The following is a 21,828-nucleotide window of genomic DNA, read 5'->3' on the forward strand; positions in this document are numbered from 1 at the left end:
TGAAATAGAGGAACGAGTCTGGCAAAATCTTTAAAACGATAGTTGTTGTAGGCTATTGCTGCAGTTTCAGAAATGAAATGTCTGGTTTGTGGCGCTAAAATGTTAATGCTCTATCACATTTGAAAATAACTTACCATCTACACTAAACCCTACCATAAATCTAACTGATGATGTTAACAAAAGCAAAAGTGAGATACTGTATAAACACTATTGTTGAAGCATCTATGCCATTTTAGCTTGCTTCTACAAGTCTTTGAGCCCTTTGATTGTGTATCTCACGACCAATTCGTACGTATTTTACGAGGTGGCGAATTCGTACGATTTGTCTAAACCCCAGTGACGAGTAGGTTAAGTACGAATTCATACGAATTGGGCAACTCATAAAATATGTACTATTTAGAAAAATGAGTGAGGTCATTCAAATTCGTACGAATAAGTAAAAAACGTTCGAATTTCCGTGAGATTGGGTTGAATGCTGCTGTACCAGATGAGCTACAGAGCAAGTTTACTACATCAGAAAGGTCATATATATGGAGCTGGTTATGTGACGCAAATGTCAGTACCGCTCTAATCATAATTTTTGTGAAAAGGGAAAAAAAAGTTGGTGTTTTACTGCCTCTAGTGTTCATTTTAGCTGGAAACTGCAGTGAATCGTATGTATAGGAAAGTTTTTAAAAGTTTTGCAAAAAAATTAAGTTAGAGTCACATTGTTTGATTATATCATTGGCTTGGTATAACAATGGTCCCCATGCTGACTGGTCAAAACAGCATTACAGTTTATTCAAATTTAGCTATATCACATGAGCAAGAGTGCTGCTGTACTGAATTTCAGCATGGCTGATATTCGGCTGTTGGCCAAGAGCTGCAGGACATCTTATTGACCGATCAGCATCTAGATGCATATCTATTTTACCCTATAGAATATCATTTTCTATATTAACCATGCTCCCGCAAACATTCAAATGAAATGGGCACCTTTATGGGCATAACTATTCATTTTATACATACTCTATATTTAACATAAGAACCGAATAGGGTGAGTCATTAAAACTGGTCAGCTGACCTCAGAGACAGAATGCAATTGGCTCTCATTGGTGCTGAATGTAATGTATGTCCATTAGTGATTAAATTTTTTATTTATTTTGGATGCATCACCGAAAGTGACTCAAGTGCTGCAGGAACATTGACGAAAAAAGGATGGGGCTTTAAGCATCACACATTTGGAGGATCCGACTGTTTCCAGCTGGATGAGATGTGTTAAAAGAAAAGTTAGCTGGAACTTAAAGAGAATTTGGTTGGCTGGTGTGCGAGTGAGTGTGTTTGTTATGGAAAAGGGTGGACAAGAACAGCCGTGTTTAGTCAATTTGAGAGTCCTTTGGGTTTTAAGTCCTCATAGACGAGATTATTTTCTCATTCTGTTTTTCCTCATCTGTCTTTTGCACCGCGTGTGTGATGTGATTTTGGGATGTGTGGGGGAGTTGGACGTCAACAAAGCTGATGGGAAAGAGATGGATTGTCATCGTAGTGTCAGTCGTGGTCACATGATGAGTATGTGTATGTGTGCGTGTGATTGATTAATCTGTATCCTACACAGAAAAAATACACAGACCAAAGCAAGTCTCCATCGCTCCAGGCTTCCTCCTGATTAAAGTTCAGCGCTCCATCCATCTCCCTTTCCGCTGCTCTCTCTAGGATGGATGAAGCTCGCAGAAATGCAATATTGTTTGCGGCGAAAAGCGATTTGCATCTTAGCCGTCACCCTCTCCGCACAATACAATACAGATAGAGACACGCAGAAATGCAGTTAGAGGCAATAAAACGTTGGCCCATCTCTCTGCTTTATCTCTCACATACTTCCTCCATTATTTTTAATTTACTTCTCACTCATTCGCTTGTGGTCTTCTGCTTTCTCTCTTTCCAGATGCTCTGCTCCAAAACCTATTGAGCTGCCTATCTAGACAGCATATTAAGGCATGTTTAAGGAACCATGGGAAGGGTGGTTATTATTACAGTTAACTAAAACTAGAATTAAAAATAAAACAAACAACACAAAACAAAATCCTGTCACTTGTAAATAAAATAAACATTAATTGGAATAAAAAAATCAAACCCTACCTTATGGGGACAAAATATCCAAAATCTTTGACCTTTTGGGGACATTTTTTGGTCCCCATGATTAAAACAGCTTATAAATCTGTAAAAATAGGTAGGTTTAGGGGACAGAATATACAGTTTGTACAGTGTAACAATCATTATGTCTATGGAAAGTCCCCATTAAACATGAAAACCTAACATGTATTAATGTTTTCAAATTTTGAAATATATTTTGAAAGTTATTTTAATTTTAATTTTTTTGATCCATTTCAAACAATGATTATTATTCTAATAGAGTTTACCAATCTTTTTGAATTTTAGGTACCCACACATCCTCATCGGTTAGCCTCATACATTTCATCAACATCAAACCAGTAATATTTAAATGTAACTTTAATATTACGATATCATTTAGCAGTCTGATCATTATTGCTAAAATGGCCATTATTACAATGATTCAATGCTGTGAGTAAAACATCAAGTTTATTTCATTTTAATATTTAATTGACTATTGTATAGTCTCTCAGAATTAACAGTGAGAAATATTGTAACTATACATAAAATTCAGTAAAGTCATTTTAATATGCAACAAAATCAAAATTTTACAACTGCTCAAGAACCCTGGTTGGGTTTTGTGTTTGATAACATGTTTATGGATACAGTATGAAATGTATTATTAAAAACGACACTTATATTATAGATAATACACACGCACGCATGCACGCATTCATGCACATACGCACACACACACACACACACACACACACACACACACACACACACACACACACACACACACACACACACACACACACACACACACACACACACACACACACACACACACACACACACACACACAAATTACAAGCCTTTCACCAAACATTTCTAAATGGTGCACAACCCTGCTACAGGCCCTTTAAAAATAATAGGAGCATAGAGAATGAGGAAAAGGAAGAAATGAGAAGAGCACAGATTTAGAGAGAGAGAGAAAGAGAGAGATTCCAGTAGCATGCAGTGTTCTAATCACTCATGCAGTAAGAGTACCGTGGTAAAAAGCATTTTACTTGATGACAGTACGTTTGTCCTGACAGGCCTTAGGTAGTGTCCTGTATGATGTCATCACACACCCGCGATTCATTGGCTTACAGGGGGGCAAACCTATAAACTGTATGATCTCATCACAAACGCATACATAGAGGCAAAATCACACGCATACATCTGTTATTCAGGTCAGGCAATCTCCTCTTAAGACAGCATAGCTCTCCCCCTCCCAATTGTGTGATCCCTCATGTCTTACACACACACACACACACACACACACACACACACACACACACACACACACACACACACACTATATTTTATATACTGCTGAAATGAGGTCATCTTTCTCTCTCATTCTCTATGTTTCACTCGGTTTCAATGAACTGTCCTGAGATGGGCTCTTTCACACACAGTTCCAACCTGCCCTAATATATATATATATATATATATATATATATATTTTTTTTTAAGATTCATGCTTGCATCTAAACTGAATATAAGCTGAATATAATATTAGCTGTCTTTAAGCCTTTAAAGCCTACACATTTCTAAGGCCTTTTAATTATCAAGATGATCATAACTGAATGAAAAACCTTTTGTACACAATCTACTACATGCCTTCTGTCATCTGACTGATAGGCCTAGTGTATACTTTTTAATAAGTAAAAGGTCTTATATCATTCTAAAAAAGCCCCCCTTCAGGTCGTGGTACATATGACTTGTGAAATATTCTCAAAGTAAATGATAAGAATAACTTTTATATTATTAGTAATATTTTAAGTTGAACATTTAATGGATTGGAGCAATTTTTAAAGAAAATAATGTTAAAATGTGAGTGTAACGAGGTTCGTTGTTATGGGAAGAAGGAGGCAGGAACCGGCGAACATTCAAATATTTTAATAAATAAACCAATACAAAAATGAAAGTATAAGCCAGCAGTCGTCCGCGAGGGGCTGCTGGCTTATACTTCGTTTTTGTAATGGTTTATTTATTTATGTATTGGCCACACAAAACAGGAACAAAACATCACATAAAACTCAGGCCTGTCCTCTCTCGCTCTTCACTGTCGTCGCTCCTCCGTGAGAGACACGAGACCGGTGCGTCGCGCAGGTGTCGCTCATCAGTAATCACGCCACCGGCCTCGTGCCGCTCTCCCACGGCCCTCGGCCTGCTCGCCACAGTGAGTTTTAAAATAAGACACGTCAGGCTTTTGAGGAATGTATGTTTTCTCTCAGTCATCCTTGTATTGTATTACATTAGACAATTAAAACTATAGAACTTTGATCATAAAACTAAGCATTTACATATCATCATACTAAATACATAATTTTTTCCTCCTCGGATATGTGCTCCATATTCCATATACTGTACAGTATGAGCCATAAAAACCTGATACTTCAAATATGATACTCAAAAAAAAAATATAGACTAATTATAACTATAGAAACTATAGTTATATATAGATATAGATATAGATATATATATAGAAGCTTATTTCCACCACGGAATAAAAAAAATAATTTGAAAGATACCTTTTATCTGAGAATTTATCTCAGAATTGCATGATATAAACCCCCAATTGTGAAATATAATGTCAGAAATCTGAGATATAAACGTACTTTTTTTCTTGCAATTGCGAGTTTATCTTGCAATTCTGACTTTTTTGCTCACAATTCAGATTTGTTTGCTCGCAATTGCGAAATATAAACACTCGCAACTGCAACTGTTAACTGCTCTCCTCATTAAACAAAAATTCATATTTCATATGTCAGGCAAGAAATGTAGTACATTAGCATAACTATAGCTGATATTTAGTCTTCTCATATTAATGTAGAATTTAGATGATTTTAGATCAGCTATTTAACAGTGACTTTCTTCATCTAATCATATTTCAGAACTGAACTTTTTTTCTCATAAATTTACATAGGCAATTAACAAATATGAGCATGCTAAAAATCATTCTACCCCAGGCAGCCTAATAGCTTTAGGCAGATTAACTAATTATCTGATTTTTGCACGGGAGGTGAAAGGTCAGGGTCAAGGTTCTGCCGCCCCTCTGGTGCAAATCTGTGTCAAAATATGAAACCCAAACAAACATGCGCACTTGTGAACTCTCATGTAAGTCACGGCTCGTGAGCTTCAACCATCACATTTAATCACGTTCCTCCCAGAGTGTGAGCGACTAATGAGACGCAGCCGCTGCCAGAGGAGTTTGACCTGCAATCTGCCGTAATGGCTGCTATCAGCACACTGTACGGATGAGCAGGGCTGGCGGGTGAGGAACTGAGAACAGACGTCCTTTGATTGATTGATTTAATCAGAAACGTAACAGTTCTGTTCATGGTGGAGGAGGGGCCATGCCAACGAGGTCATGGTGGACCAATCAGATTAAAGGAGGGGGAAGCCAGAGGTCAAGATGAGGCTTGACAGTATTTTCAGTGTGTGTGTGTGTGTGTGTCATTCTGACCTTCAGTAAAATCTGTGGGATTATAGTAATCACATTTTAGTGGTTGGCCGATACTTGTTTTTATTTTATTTTATGTCTGATATCTAGAAAGCAGGTGGGTTGTGAAGTAAAACGAGCTGAGATCCAATGATTTGAAGAAATGTTCTTAAAGGGGTCATCGGATGCAAAATTCACTTTTATATGGTGTTTGCATATAAATGTGTCTTTGCAGTGTGTGGACACAACCACCATACAATTTTTTTTTTTTTTTTATCCTCAAAAAGTCTAAACACTCTCAATAATCAAGCCGTTTGGGTTTTCTGAGCAATATGATGTCATATTGCTCATGCTCCGCCCACGACCACTGATGGACTGTCCCGACTCCCGTATTAGCATATTTCCGGTATTAGCATATTTCACAGATTGTCAAGGTAGCACTTTACGTGTCTTGTGTCGACACACCCCATGGAAGAGAGGGGTGAGCAGTTGCTCATTATCATTTAAAGAGACATGCACCGAAACGGGTCGCTGTGAACAGAGCTGTTTTGGAGGAGGTAAAAAGGGTGTTGTTTTACACAACCATTGAGGAATTTTAACCAAAGTATGTTACAAATTTTACACGAAGACCCTAAAGAATCATACCAACTTGTGGAAAATGGGCATCCGATGACCCCTTTAAATGAACTTAAAGTCCATTAAAGTAGAAAATAATTTAGAAAGCAAACACATGTCGTGTTTACACAGGAGTTTACAGGGCAACAAACATTATGCAGATGGATTAATATACGCAGTTTAACAATATATGAGCAGCATATTTCTGCTTTTAAAACATTTAAAAGCATTACTGTAAACATTATTTTTGTTTTCTTAAATTGTTTCTAATATTCTGTTTTAAATAATTTAATAATAGCAAAGCATTATATTAAGATATTTCCAAAATAATTAAAGATATTTATAAAAAAACAAAACAATTTAAAACGAAAAAAAAAATGCTTTATCAGTTGTAAAGCTGTTGATGAACACATCTGTTAATCGCTCAAGTGGAATACATCTGTAACTTTGCATTTTGCGTTCATTTTGCATTACACAATTCTTATAGTCTAATGCATTTTAAATTGTCTTCAGTGAACAGCTTGCATTCTTTGCATTCTTTATTTATTATTATTTAAATTTTTTTGCAAGACAAACATACTAGAGATGTTCAAAAGACCTGCAGGATGAGGGCATTTAGGTTCAGACTTGGTAATTGAACAATCCAGGCTGAATGGAAAAACATGCAAGTGTGTCACCAGTGGTGTTAAAAACGAGTTCAGTGTTATGATGAACATGAATCTGGCAATGTTTTATTATGGTGGTTGTTGTACATATCACGGCAGTTTAGTAATGAAATCCTTGTGGCGCTAAAAGGTTAATGGTTAAAATTACCACTGCACTAAGCCATACACTAACCAATAATATTAACAAAAGCAAAGGTGAGATAAAAACACATTACCATTTCATTTTAGCATGCTTGTACAAGTCTTTGGGCTCTTTTATATTGACTCGAGTTGTACGTGTCACCGAACACTCCGTGTTGTTGTACTAGGTGAGCTGCCGAGCAAGTTTACTACATTAGAAATAGTTAATAAATAGTAATTAGTTATATGATGCAAATGTCAAAATGTATTAGTTTACAGATCATGCACTAAAATAAAAGTGTTTTGGGGTTATAAAATAGTATTGTGCAATAAACCATTTAAAAATTAATCAATAATTTGTGGAGTACAATTTGTTGGTGTTTTGCTGCCACTAGTGTAGGGTAGAGATACACTTTTCCAATGAGCCTTTGATGCAATTGAACCAAATGTGAAAACAGATCAAGATAATAGCTTCAGAATAAATTGGTGATCTAACTCTGTAGTTTCCCTAGCCTTCTGTTCACTATTGTCTCTCTCTCTCTCTCTCTCTCTCTCTCTCTCTCTCTCTCTCTCTCTCTCTCTCTCTCTCTCTCTCTCTCTCTCTCTATCTCTCTCTCTCTATATATATATATATATATTTCTCTCTCTCTCTCTCTCTCTCTCACACACACAAAATGTTAACAGGACTCCCCAGCGCTGGACCTCTTCCTGTCTGGCACTGCTCCACTGTGTGTCTTTAGATACTAGTGTAATCAAACCAAAATACACACACAGGTCTCAGTATCTCTCTCTTGAATAGGCCTATCATAAGACTCATGGAACATTTAAGGTCCATACACTCAGTTTGTAGTACGAATATAATGTGCAGTATTCACTCTGTCACTACACTGATGACAAGCTAATTTTACCAAAATGCACAGTACACTGTACAGGTAGCTTTATGGTGCTGGTTCCCACAATCTATTGCATTTTGGGATTTGGCAAACTGTCGGATGTGACAATCATCAAGCTGAATCATAAATGGTTGCACATAGAGGACTTCCTGTTTCTCAGAACAGCTGCACATTAGTGTTTCAATTTTAAGACTTGAGTCCTGATGAAGAGTTTGTTTGTTTGTTTGTTTGTTTGTTTGTTTGTTTGTTTGTTTGTTTGTTTGTTTGTTTGTTTGTTTTTTTGCATGTGTGTGTGTGTGTGTGTGTGTGTGTGTGTGTGTGTGTGTGTGTGTGTGTGTGTGTGTGTGTGTGTGTGTGTGTGTGTGTGTGTGTGTGTGTGTGTGTGTGTGTGTGTGTGTTTGCGTACATGTGTGCATGTGTGCGTGCGCATGTGCGTGTGCGTGTTTGAAGAGCAATGATGTTGTTGTAGCTCAGGAAACATAAGTTACTGAGTACAAGGCATAATTAATAATAATAGGAACTTTGCATTAAGACATTTAGTTCACATTTAGATACAAGTGTGTCCTGGGAACAGTCATACTTGTTATAAAAGCTTTTGCCCTCCACGTTCATTGATTTAAATCGATCCGTTGATGTTGGTAGTGGGGCTGCTTTATTAAAACGCATCAAAAGGTTTATACAACACAACTAATGGACTTTTAGAGGAGGATTATTCTTAAATATGTGCATTATTGTTAAAAGGACAACTTGCGTCTGTTATGGGGATGTTGTAAAATTTGTTTTTCATTAACAAAGGGGGCCTCGTCTTAAGACCATGACGGACTGTGAATACGCCTTCCCACTTCTTTTCCTGGAAGAGTGTGTGCACACCGCAGGTCAGTGCCCTCTTGTTTAGCTGAAAAAACATCATCTTTATCACTTCCAGACAAAAACACAACACGTCTTCAGCCTCCAGACTATCTATGTATTGTATGTGTGTGCTCTCAACATAAGACTCATTGGAAAACATGCCTCTAGCTACATTTAAACTCCAAAAAGTGCATACAATTCACAGCTGTTTTCAGCTGAAATGAACACTATAGTGACATTAAAACACTAAGCACTTTTTTTTCCTTTTCATATAAATTAGGATTTTTAATCATAGGTGAAATATTATAATCTGACCCCGCAAAGACTTATTTTCACACAGTTCCTTACACAATTCTATGACCTCAAAACACTTTTACCATAGTGCATGATTTGTAAACTAATACATTTTGATGGTTACATCACATAACCAGTTACATATGAATGGCTTTTCTGAAATGGTAAGCTTGCTCAGTAGCTCACTACACTGTCTTGGTTGCACTTAAACGTTTGGGTAAAAAAAAAGCACAATATTTGATAAAAGGCTTGCAGAAGTCAACTAAAATGACATGGTTGCTACAAGAAACTTGTTTTTATCTCAAGTTTATGGTAGGATTTAGTGTAGGCATTAACCTTTTAGTACTAATAACCAACATATTTAATATATAATATTATGTACAAAAATAATCGTAATAAAATGTTGGCACATTCATATTTTGCAGAAATGTCACTACAGGTACATATTTTCCAATGACCATTTTGTTGTTACTTTTTTTTTACCATTACCATTTTTCATCTGGTGGATAATAGAACAAGTAAAAATACCAGAAAAGCACAATTCTTTAGAAAATGTAATATATCAGTAATATTGTAAATACAACAGTGGTTTCAAACACAAGGAGGTGTAAGTGAAACGTCATGTTTGATGTGCATTAATAGTGAATTCATATCATATGGAGTGTGTGTGTGTCTGAAAGAAACAGACACAGTTTGCTCTTTCTTTATCTCTGTTTGCTTTCTTTTCTCTCTCTCCTCATTTTCACCTCACAGATTTCCTAAGATTTCATGTTAAGCAATATTTTCCGTTCAGCCAGCTGTGTCAATAGCCACGCCAACCCAGCATGTTTTAACACACACATACAGTACACACACTCAATGAGGTGGAGCGGTAAATATCAGAGAGAATTTGACACCCTGTACCTTGTCCTGTTAGTGTGTGCGTGTGATTACACTTCCCACCTCTATCGCAAACATTGACCTTTTCAAATGAGCACAATATGCAATCTTTGTGACAACACAAGACGTCAGGTCAAAAGCTCTCTTTGTCATTGTGTCTACAGTGAGACAGGCAACAGAAAGCCATTTTTAAAAGCCTTTTTGACATTTCAATAAAGAAAGTGTTTAAAAGAAGGATGAAGGACACACAGAGAAAAATAAAGACATAATTAGTCAAAGTGACCTATTTATATATTTGTAGACATTTTATTTATTTTTTTTTACATAGGAAAAATTATTTTTCGTAATAAGCTTATATCTGTATGTTTAAAACAAATTTAATAATGCCGTTATAGCTGTTAATCATTTGCTTTTATACATATTGTTGCTGCCTGTTCTTATTTCTATGTTCCATTAATTATTATTTTTTATTGTGTTTGTATTGAATGCATTATTAAGATTTTGCCCTTGACAATGATATTTATATTTCACATACATTACCGTTCAAAAGATAAGATCTTTTAATGTTTTTGGAAGAAGTCTCTTATGCTCACCCATTTATTTGATCAAAAATACAATAAAAACAGTAATATTATTATTGCAATTTAAAATAACTTCTATTTCTATTTTCAAAATGTAATTTATTCATGTGATGCAAAGCCATTACTCCAGTCTTCAGTGTCACATAAACAGTTGTGTTACTTTAATATTTTTGTGGAAACCATGATTATTTTTCAGGATTCTTTGATGAATAGAAAGATCAAAAGAACAGCATTTATTTAAAATAGATACTGTATAGTAACTGTGGCAAGCAGGACGAGGCCGAGAGCCGTGAGAGAATGGCGCGATTGCTAAGGTGCTGCGCACCACACCGGCCTCATGTCTCACGGAGGAGTTACGGGAGCACAAAAGGAGAAGTGATGACAGTGAAGGACGAGAGAGGACCAGGCCTGGACATTTACGTTATGTTTTGTTTATGTGTGTGCGGCAGTCGTCCATGAGGGTGCTTTTACTTTCATTTGTATGTATTTATATATTAAAGGGGACTTTTTCCGTGTTTAAGCGCAATAATCAGGTTCCCAGTGCATCTAAACCCAGAAAACGAGTGACAACTCAGTAACTTTGTTTTGGTAAGCCTTTCTCTGTAAGCATTAAAAAAAATAAGCCAACCAGATTTCGCTCCCCTTCTGATGTAGGAAGGGGATCTTATTATAATATTACCGCCCCTTTATGGAGTTAATATTGTGCCATAATTAAACAAACATCCAGCATTTTGCAAAAAAACTCGATCTGCTTTGCAAAGGAAAACTCGACTTGCAAACAAACAGAAGGCAATGTGCAAATACAGAGGTCAATTTGAGCGAAAATGCAGTGGAGTAACAAATATGTATTGTAAATATGTAGCTGAGGAAAATGACCGGTGAACAGGTGTGTTCTGTCTTAATTTATCTATAATTAATCTTTTTGAGGTTTTCTTTTGCAAAATGTTTATTACATATCTAGACAGATTAGCACATAGTAGCAATTCACTCTCTCTAGGATGGGGAATCTATAAGCTGAAAGCTCTGCCATTATATGTTGCTTTTTTACATTTTTGTAAAAACATTACATTTACTGAACGAGTATATTTCTTTCATTCTCCATAAATTAATGAGAACGTTTAATTTAATTGAAAGGAGGGTCCCACTTATTTATTTATTGAGTTGGAATTCAGTCAGCTTAACTGTTAATGTAATAAAATAATTGTGTCCAAATTATTATTTTGGACAGAAAAATGAAACCCGCCTCTCAATTAAATGAAATGTTCTTATTAATTTATGGAGAACGAAAGAAATAGATTAGTTCAGTAGACATAATCACTAATTTAGTCATTTCGCACGCGTTCAACATATGATGGCAGAGCTTTCAGCTTATAGATTCCCCTATCCTAGAGAGAGTGAATTGCTACTAAGTGCTAATGGATTTCTATCTGGATATGCAATAAACATTTTGAAAAAGAAAACCTCAAAAAGCGCCATCTACTGTTTTAGAAGTGGAAGTTGCTCAACTGCATTTCTGAGAAAATCTGCCAGGACACATTTGTGAGAAAATCGAGCCGAGAGATCTCATAAAAATCCAAGTGTCTCACAATCATAACAGAAAGATATGCATTTGTATGCACTAGATTTGGTATTTGTTCAAAGGTTACATGCAATTTGAAGGATGGTTTGTATTTATTTGTGAAATATTATCTAGGCTCATTTATTTATATTTGTAAAACACAATACATATTTGTTTAGCCTGTTTTGTTATTGTATCCGAAGCTCGTGTAAAGGATCGGCCCTGGATTGTGTAAAGGAGCAGCTCATTTGCATTTAAAGGGATGGCACGTTTTTTTTTTCTCACACCCACAAAGGGAGACATTTGACAAGCTATAATAAGTTATCCGGGGGGTATTTTGAGCTTAAATTTCATAGACACATTCTGGGTACACCATAGATTTATATTACATCATGTGAAAAGGGGCATAATATGTCACCTTTTAAAGTATGTTGAATGTTCACAGGTTCCCGCCTACTTCTTCCCTGAATAACAAACCTCATTACAGTAACAAAATGTCTTTACTGTTGATAAATTGAATGCATCCTTGCTTAAATAAAATTATTAATTTCTTTAAGAAAAATAATCTCACTGACCGGTGGTATATAAGCATGAGATAGTAATGCTAAAAGCTTCTTATTAATGTAATGATGCTAAAATTTGTTCAGAGCTGCTACATTCAGTCTGGTGCTGCTGAATTCAGTCCAGGCCTTCTGAATCTGGTCCAGAGATGTTGAATGTTGTTTAGCACTGCTGATATTGGTCCAGATCAGCTGAATTCCATTCCATACTGATGAATTCAGTACAGGGCTGCTGAATTTGGTACTGTTTATCTGGACATATTAGATGATTAATTCAGAGAGAGAGTTATTGAAAAAGGCTATCTTGAGCGTATCAATACCGAGGTTCTCCCTAGAACTCTAGTCCTCACCCTAAGACCATGCACACACACATCACAGATCATGTCGAGTGTGTTTCTGCAGGTGCATGCTTGCTGGCATTTCACGTAATTAAAGGTTGACCTTTCTAATAGAGGCACAAATGTCAAGGGGTCCTTCTCATCTGACAGGCAGAAGTGCCTAGAGGGCAGTGTGTGTGTGTTTGTGTGTGTGGTATTACCAGACATTTTTGATCTTGTGGGGACATTTTTTTTGGTCCCCATGAGGAAACAGCTAATAAATCATACTTAATTATTGTTTTCTTGAAAATATAAAGATGAATGCAGTTTTCTGTGAAAGGTAGATTTCAGGGTAGGGTTAGGGGATATAATATACAGTATAAAAACCGTTATGTCAATGGAAAGTCCCCATAAACATGGAAACCCAACACACCTAACGTGTGTGCATGCGTGCGTGTCTTGAAGATGTCAGAGTATTGGGATTTCACACTGCCCATTTGCACGTTCTGTCTCATAGATACATCCAGTGATTATAATAACAACCAAAAACACACTGAAATGTGAAATCTATATAAAAACACATGACTCGTATTTGTTTATTTGATCTTAACCTCATGATATACTGTTTGTCCAGGATTCTGGCTTGGTGCTAAACATAGCTCAGTGTGTTTGTGTGTGTGCAGTGTGCACAGACTGTGTCCTTGGCTCTGATTTGAAAAAGACTTCAGCAGTGCCCAAATGAATGAAATTCAAGTTTGCATGTAACTGTGTTTACATACGATGTGTGAGTGGGTAGTTCCCTGTAGACACAATTTGGAAGCTTTTACAGTCTCAAGATCTTTTTCCGTCTTATATGACTTATATCAACTTACATCAACTTGACATGCTCCCTTATTCACACAAATATAGCTTACCTATTTCTCATTCAAAAAATACAAGAGGAACAGAAATAACTGTTGTAAATGGCTGTTAAATAGTTAAATAGTTAAAAAATGATAGTTTTTATTTGTTTAATTTTTTGTTATTTTAGTACATCAAGTTTAACACAATGAAAAGAGAAATGTGGGGGTGTGGTTTGCTATTACTGGGATCTCATGATTGACGGGTTGTCCTGCCTTCGCTTCAGTAAACACGTCATCAGAGAAGATAAGAGATGTTGCTGCAAGAGGGAGGGGAAGTTTTGATGAAAGATTATGAGAGCACACACAAAAGATAAATAAATAAATAAAGAATGATGTGCACGAATAAATTGTTTTTAAGAAATACTGCAATGTTCCATAAAAAAGAGAGAGAGAAAAAGACTAGTCAATTTTAATTGCAAAGAAGTCCTCACATAAAAAAGACAAGCCTCTTAACATTGACTGGGGCCTATAAACATGCTCTCAGATGGATGAAATATATGACCACGCCTGGCCAACACAAAAAGAGGAACAGAAGACTTGATGTCCTTTGGACATGCCGTGGGTTTGATGGTAAGATTAGCGTAAGCAGTCTTTTGAAATGATCCAGTGTGCTAGAGACAAATGTTCTTTCTTACGGAGTCAAGAGTTGCATCACTTGACGCAATACTCAATACTCTGACAGTGTCACACATATCAGTTCACACGATTTAATCAAATGAATAGGATTTATTTTAATTACAGAAAGGGTGTTTCATTCCTGTCAAATTGTTGTTTCATTCCTTGTTAGATTCTTGCAGATTTTTCATGTCTGAAAAACTATTACCATTGCACTTTTTTGGTGCTTCTTTGTTGTTGCTATATGTTGTTGCTGTTTAAGACTGAGTGAAAGGATTTTTACTGACATATTAAAGTATCATTATAAGTCGATGTGGTAAGAAAGTGTTGAGGGCAGAATTTATTGAGAATTCCTGTAGCCTATTGTATTTAAAATGATAATAATATCATATAATGTTTATTTTTTATAGCGCCTTTCAAGAACCCAAGGTCGCTTCACACAATAATACAAACAGTTGACAGACAAAGAGACAAGCAATCCAAAAAATACACTTTTCTTTCAGTTTTTTTTATACATACTGTATAACAGATTATTGTCAGTGTATTGTTATTGTTATAGGCCTACTGTTGAAAAGTGGTTATGTTTAGGTTTGTGAATAGGGTTAAGGGATCTAAAATTTTATCTAAAAAAAGGTTTAAATGTTTACATTTTCGATGATGTCAGTACAGTCCATATTTTACTTTTCAGCATATACAAAAACATTACATGCAAATACCTATGCATTAACAATGACAGTAGTCTGCAAACACATTATGCTGTTATTTTTTCGGTCAGCAAAAATGGCAACAATACAGTTCATAGTGACCATGCCTGTCAAACTCCAAAACACTATAAAAGTACACAAAAGTATCATAAAATAGTTTATTCATCTTGTGCTCTCTTCTGACGTCATACAAAAGATTTATGTAAGAAAAGACTGCAGAAGGGAAAACTTTTAGCAAATAATTATTTAAATTTTGTATGGACTACTTTTATGGTGATTTTGTTTTTGGAGCCGTGGTCACAATAAACTGTAAATGAAAAAGTTGGAACGAAATCAGGTTCAGTAAATAACGACAGAATTTTTGGGGTGAACCATTGCTTTTATTGCATTCCAAAAAGCATTCCATATATTTTGATTTCAATTAATCTCTCTCTTTTTTTAACCTGCAGGAATTCTAAAGGAAGCCAAAAGTGGAGCGCACCATGTAGGATGGATTCAATAAGCAGAATCTGTTTGGAAATAAATTAAATTGGCCTGTGTGATATGGGAATCAAATCCAACAGAAAAACCCTCAGCTGGAAATTAGAGCAACTCCTCCATTCATCTGTCTAGATTCACCATTTTCTCTTTATCTACCAGCGTCGAACGGAATTAACACTTACCCACCTCAAATGGTTGAACAATCCCTGCAAAGCATCCACGTTGAGCATCATTTTGGAATCTTTCGTGTGACTGTGGGCGAACTCTAGTGGTGGCCATGTCTGGTAAGGGCAACCCCAGCCCACACCTCAATGGCTTCCCAATGGCCCACTATTCCTATTTCTTCCCACACATGCTGGGGGGGCTTTCTCCACCCTCTCTGCCCACCCTACCCCTCAGTGGATACAGCACACCTTCACCAGCCAGTGAGTATGACATTGAACTCTTTAAGGTCTCCTGCTCAATGAAGCATGATTGATTTTAATGTGTTGGGATTCCATTTTGTGTTGAGCGTTGAGATGAATTGTGATATATTCATCCTTCTGTTGAGTGCATCACAAAAAGCTTTTATATGACATTCCATTTGTAGTATATTTCCTACACCAGGCAGGACAACTCCACTTTCCTGCAGAGTTTATCTCTAACCCTGATCCGACTCATCTGCCTGTAGCTTTCTATGTTGTTTCTCATTTCTCATTTGTGCATCCTCACTTCCTTTCCTAACTTCTCCGCTCCACCCCCGTAGGATGCGAGGGTAGGGTACAAGGATAGAAAATGAGGACAGAGGAATCGGAGGAAATATTATTTGTACATTGAAATATTCTTGATCACTCAAGCATCACTTCATAGCATCATCAGCTGCTTTCAAGGGATCTGTCCTTATGTTCCTAAAGTTTGGCTATTTAAGAAATGAAATTCATAATAAACAATTATGAAGCTAGCACCTCTAGTTATCCTGAAGACCTGGATTAGCTTTTTCAGTTTTTTTTTTTATTAGGGGTGGTGATAAGCTCTTCGGGAAAGTGGATCTTGTGGGACAGAGTTGCCCACCCCATCCTACACTTTCCTACATGGATGTTGCCCGTGTGTTCACAGTATACTTGGTCATTTGGCAGTGTTGTAGTACTCTGTCTAGAGACTTAGTCTCTATATTTTTTGTACGTCTTGGTCTTGTCATGGATTCAAGAGCATTTGGACAGACTGTGTCTCGGACTCAAGACAGAGTCTGGTCATGAGTACTATGTTTTGTGGTCTGTGACAATTTGTGTGTCTCTGGACCGAATTGCATGACATTGACGTGAAACTTGGCTTTATTCACCCCAAATGGAAAGCATTTTTACACTCTCTGATTCGTTCAGACCCTCTTCAGGTCTCTGTCTTGACACGAACCCAACCTATGCAGGTCTCTGCCTGGACTCCGACTCAAGTGAGCTGGTCTCGACGACTACACTGCCACTTTGTGTTCCATTCACTATTGACATTCACATATGAATGTGCCGGAGATCAGGAACACATGCATATGCATGGTTTTGTCTTTTAATCGTGTACCAAAGTTCAAGTTTGGTTAACTCTGACTTGAGAGTCTATGCTGGTCTACCATCTAGACAAGCAACAAATCTGCATTAACCAGCATAAACCAGCACAGAAAGTCATACTGAACTAGCTGGGCTGTGTTTCTCAAAAGTAGTGTAAGCCTAAGTAGATCATGGAAACCATTGGCACCAATGGCCTCTACGATCTACTTAGGCTTATGATGCCTTTGGGAGAAGCAGCACAGGGGCCTTGTGTATTAAACGTTTGCGTATATTTCATCCTAGAAGTGTGCGTACGCACAAAAGGAAGATTTTGTAAAAGCACAAAAGTACCCCAGAACCTGCACATAGAAAACCGTTTTAGAAATCTGCAGAAGTTTGTGCATCAATCATATATGGAATATATTGAACTTACAATGCTGGTGATACTGTAGGCCTGCCTATTCAAACCGACCACTGAACGAGTCTGTCAGTATCTGTCGTTATACTGGCTATAGGCTCCTAAGCCATCTACTTAGAGACAAGTGTGCATTATTGATTATTATTTGCATTAAAATATTTTCTCTAAACATTTGTTCTTCTGTTAAGAACACAATTTGAGTGTCATATTTAATCTACATATGTATATCAAATGGAAAAACTTTACTTAATTACTTCGCTCTTATACACATGGTCTAGTACTGTATGTGTAGACGCTGCACCCATATTTCCTTTGTTATAAATCCTGATATGTGTGTGGAACATTGAGTACGCATTTTTCATAAATCCTGATATGTGTGTGGAACATTGAGTATGCATTTTTCAATACCCATTTTATGCAACGTTTATACATCAGACCATAGGTCTTTTCAGGCAGTAGACAAAGAACATGATTGAGGTATATGTGCAATATTATAGATGAATGTAAACAATTATTCAAGCTTAATCAGATGTTTAAAAAGATGTTGATCAATTGTTTTATAGAGCAACCTAAACTTATGGAGTTTATAGAGTTTTATAGATGAATTGTTTTCATCGTAAAAAATATTTTTTCAAATATGAAGAGGTCACTGATTCCATCTCATCTACTTCTTTATGATAACTTCCTACACCTGCCGTATTCTGTTATATTCTGCTGCTTTTAGCTGTTTGTTTGAAATACAGTTACAAAAAAACAATGTGAATACTTTGGATTTGCCTGAATTGCTTGAGCCATGGTTCATAGGTAATGCGGTCCCACTTTATAGTAGGTGTTTTTAACTACTATGTACAAACATTTTAATGAATAATTTGATGCAATGCACTTATACATACATAGTTATATTCAAAATGTTATATATATGCTTGTAAACAGCTGTAATTAATTTCTGTAATTACATCTTCAGCTTTCTAACTTTTCCCTTACCCCTTAAACCACCCTTAAACCTATCCATACTACCAAACCTGTATCCTACCTCATTAGCAGCCATGTGTTTTGCAATACAATATGAACACAATAAGTACATTGTAAGTACGTAGTATTTAAGGACACCTAATATAAAGTGTGACCGGTAATGCTTCTTGCCAATAACAAACTTGCTAAAACTCTTGCCAAAACTTCTAATCTTGTGTCATTGATTGGACTCTGGGTTAGCTGGTGCCTGATTCCAGTTAGCTTTCTGAGACATCATTATTCTAAGGATTCACATTTTTTCACCCTGCACTGTGAATGTTTGTACAGTGTGTTCAGGAAAGACATCGCATTGTTTGTGTGTTACTTGTTTAAGCAAATTGTGTACTGACAAACATGTACGGTGCTGCGCAATGATGCTGGGATCCAGATTGAATCCTGTGAATGTTTGTGATGGTTAATTGAAAACTGCAGGATCAGAGCTCAAGCTGGAATAACTCGAATGGGGTGTTAATGTGTTAATGAATCTCGTATTGACGGCTTTTCACAAGAATCGGAATTGCGATACAAATCACTTCCTCTTTCAAGCGAAAAAGTGTTTATATGAGGCTGTTATGGCAAATGATGTTATGTGCTGTGTTTACTAAGAGAGGTGCTTCCTTCCCCTTCAGAGAACAAACATTTCCTGCCTGTAAACAGTAGAGACTCAGAGTGCAGGACACAAGCTTTTCCTGTGCCAACACTGGCTTTCTCTTTCACACAAACATTCACTCTCACTGTCATATCACTATTGATTAACCTATTATTAACTACGTAATATAGGCTAGTTTATATATTTATATATATATATATATATATATATATTGGACCACTAAACTGGGCATCTCTCATCACTATAACTGCATAAGTTTGCAATGTGTTTATATTGAGTATGTGGCTCTGTTCAGAATTAACTAATGGTCAATCTAATCATCAAACTTGTTCAGTTAGTTATTCCAAGTTTTTTTTTTTTTCTCTCTCTGAAATGTTTCACTTTGGTTTTCAGTGGAATAGGTTGTAATTTTTACATTTAAGGTGCAAAAGTTCTTATGCGATTTAACTTTGTTAGAATTTTTTTTACATTATGTAAAACATAATATAAAGTGAGACATTAAATTGTTTTAAAATCAATATTCAGATATGTATTACATGTCAATGTGTTTGTTTATTAATTTGGCAAGTAGCTGTGTAATAAATGGAATGTACAATTATCAGACCGCTTAGACTGCTTCACGCTGGGGTATATTTTGCAGTAGTGACCAACTACTTCATTATATCTTATAGTGATTTTACTAAGTTGAATATGTTTCAGTAGTTTGATAGTAACACTAGTTTTCAAGTAAAAACCAATGTTTTCCATTAAGTAGATGTGTATATTGGGGGGGGAAATACACTATCACATGCCTTACAACTGAGCGAGCTAATACAATAATCAAACATGTTGTCTTAGAATGGCTGTGTCACGAAACTGATTTCGGACAGACTTTCTAAGGCAGCATAACAGTTTAATGATCCACAGCAAATTAGATATTGACTGCATCCGAAAGCTTAAAAATGCTGGTAGGAAGGCATCAAGGCCTGTCTGAATCCAATGTTAGCTTCGCTTCCTGTCTCCTGAGATACCTTCATCTGATCGATTTTTGAAGGCAGCATAGATGTATCCTTCGCTGCCTATAATATCCCACAATCCTGTGCGTTCCATTCTGTGACAGTTAAGCTAAAAAAGATGATGTCTGAAAGTTGCAATTGGTGGTCAGTTTGTGTGAAAGGGCCCTATCATACACCCGGCGCAATGCGGCGCCAGGCGCAATGCAAGTGTCTTTTGCTAGTTTCAGCCTTTTGATAAGTGTTTTTTGATAGTTTAACTGTCACAGAATGATCACTTTCCGCAGTCGATTCTAAAAATGTCATTGGTTATTTTAATCATAATGCAAAAACAAATAACCCTACACCCTACCCTACACCCTAAACTTAACCTGCAGGGAAGGATTTGCGCTGAAATGGTTTTGGAAAATTTGGAAAAATCATGCGTTACTAATTAGAAGCCAACTCGTTTTTCAAATGTGTTTCCTAAATGTAGTTTTACTATCAAAGGTTGTTCAGTTTCAAAGTAGACCAAAAAGTTTTATGTTGTAACATAAAACTGTGGCAAGACGTTTTGTGTGTGTGTGTGTGTGTGTGTGTGTGTGTGTGTGTGTGTGTGTGTGTGTGTGTGTGTGTGTGTGTGTGTGTGTGTGTGTGTGTGTGTGTGTGTGTGTGTGTGTGTGTGTGTGTGTGTGTGTGTGTGTGTGTGTGTGTGTGTGTGTGTGTGTTATTTTGCTGTTTTTGGTTGTTCTGTGTGTAAATAAATGGCGAGGTGGATGTGGTGAATGCGGTCACCTTAAGGTATGTGTATGTTTGTGTTAGTGGAGCAGGTGGTTTTGCTCGTCTTGGTGGTCCCTGTTGAGAGAGGGTCCGTGTGGGTGGTTGAAACCAGACTAAACGTGAAAGGGAACTCACACAGTCATGATAGTTTATTAATATTGAGAAACTCATGCCTGTCACAGTAGCTCCCATGCATGTGTTTGTTTTGTTGTTCTGTTTATTTATAGAAGCGTGTTGTTTTTGGATTGTGTAATGTTCATTTTGGTCTAAAATTGAATCCGGATTTTATTTTTTTATTTTTAAATGTACTGTGATTTGTGGAGAGTGGTTTTAAACAGCTGCTGGGTGTGTATTGTATTAATAAGTGCAGAAGCATCGAGAAACGGATGGTAGACTTGTTTTCGTAGATGGCATATGGTATAACTTGATACCCATTGCTTTATATTCACATTACTCATATTTCACTCATATTTGATTTCATGCTCACACACACACATCTGTGAGCAAGTTGCATAAAGAGTGTCAGGTATATGAGACCCTGGCCCTTGTCCAGTGTGTGTGTGTGTGTGTGTGTGTGTGTGTGTGTGTGTGTGTGTGTGTGTGTGTGTGTGTGTGTGTGTGTGTGTGTGTGTGTGTGTGTGTGTGTGTGTGTGTGTGTGTGTGTGTGTGTGTGTGTGTGTGTGTGTGTGTGTGTGTGTGTGTGTGTGTGTGTGTGGTGTTTAGGTAAGCCTTACGTTATGGGGAATAAATGTCTCCACAAAGATGACAATAACCGAAATCCTTGACCTTGTTAGGATATTTGTATGTCCCCATGAGGAAAAAAGCTTGTAAATAATGCTAAATGATGATTTTTGAATATGTTAAAATGCAAAAAGATTTCTGTGATTGATAGGTTTTGGGTAGATAAT

The 21,828-nt window shown here is 36.6% G+C and overlaps 1 protein-coding gene across 4 annotated transcripts in view; it reads left to right on the top strand.

The window, feature by feature from the left end:
* raraa (retinoic acid receptor, alpha a) overlaps positions 1 to 21,828 on the top strand; it is a 197,207-nt gene that overhangs the window by 110,164 nt on the left and 65,215 nt on the right. For 3 of the 4 annotated variants that reach the window (XM_082152275.1, XM_082152277.1, XM_082152278.1), the window contains exon 3: positions 15,586 to 16,041. In XM_082152275.1, the coding sequence (XP_082008401.1) occupies positions 15,894 to 16,041 (148 nt within the window). In that variant the 5' untranslated portion in view covers positions 15,586 to 15,893. Of the gene's footprint in view, positions 1 to 8,672; positions 8,753 to 15,585; positions 16,042 to 21,828 lie in introns of all 4 variants that reach the window. The other variant, XM_082152276.1, reaches the window with a different exon arrangement.

This window comes from Leuciscus leuciscus (genome assembly GCF_965113295.1).
Source record: "Leuciscus leuciscus genome assembly, chromosome: 21".
Classification (NCBI taxonomy): Eukaryota; Metazoa; Chordata; class Actinopteri; order Cypriniformes; family Leuciscidae; genus Leuciscus; species Leuciscus leuciscus.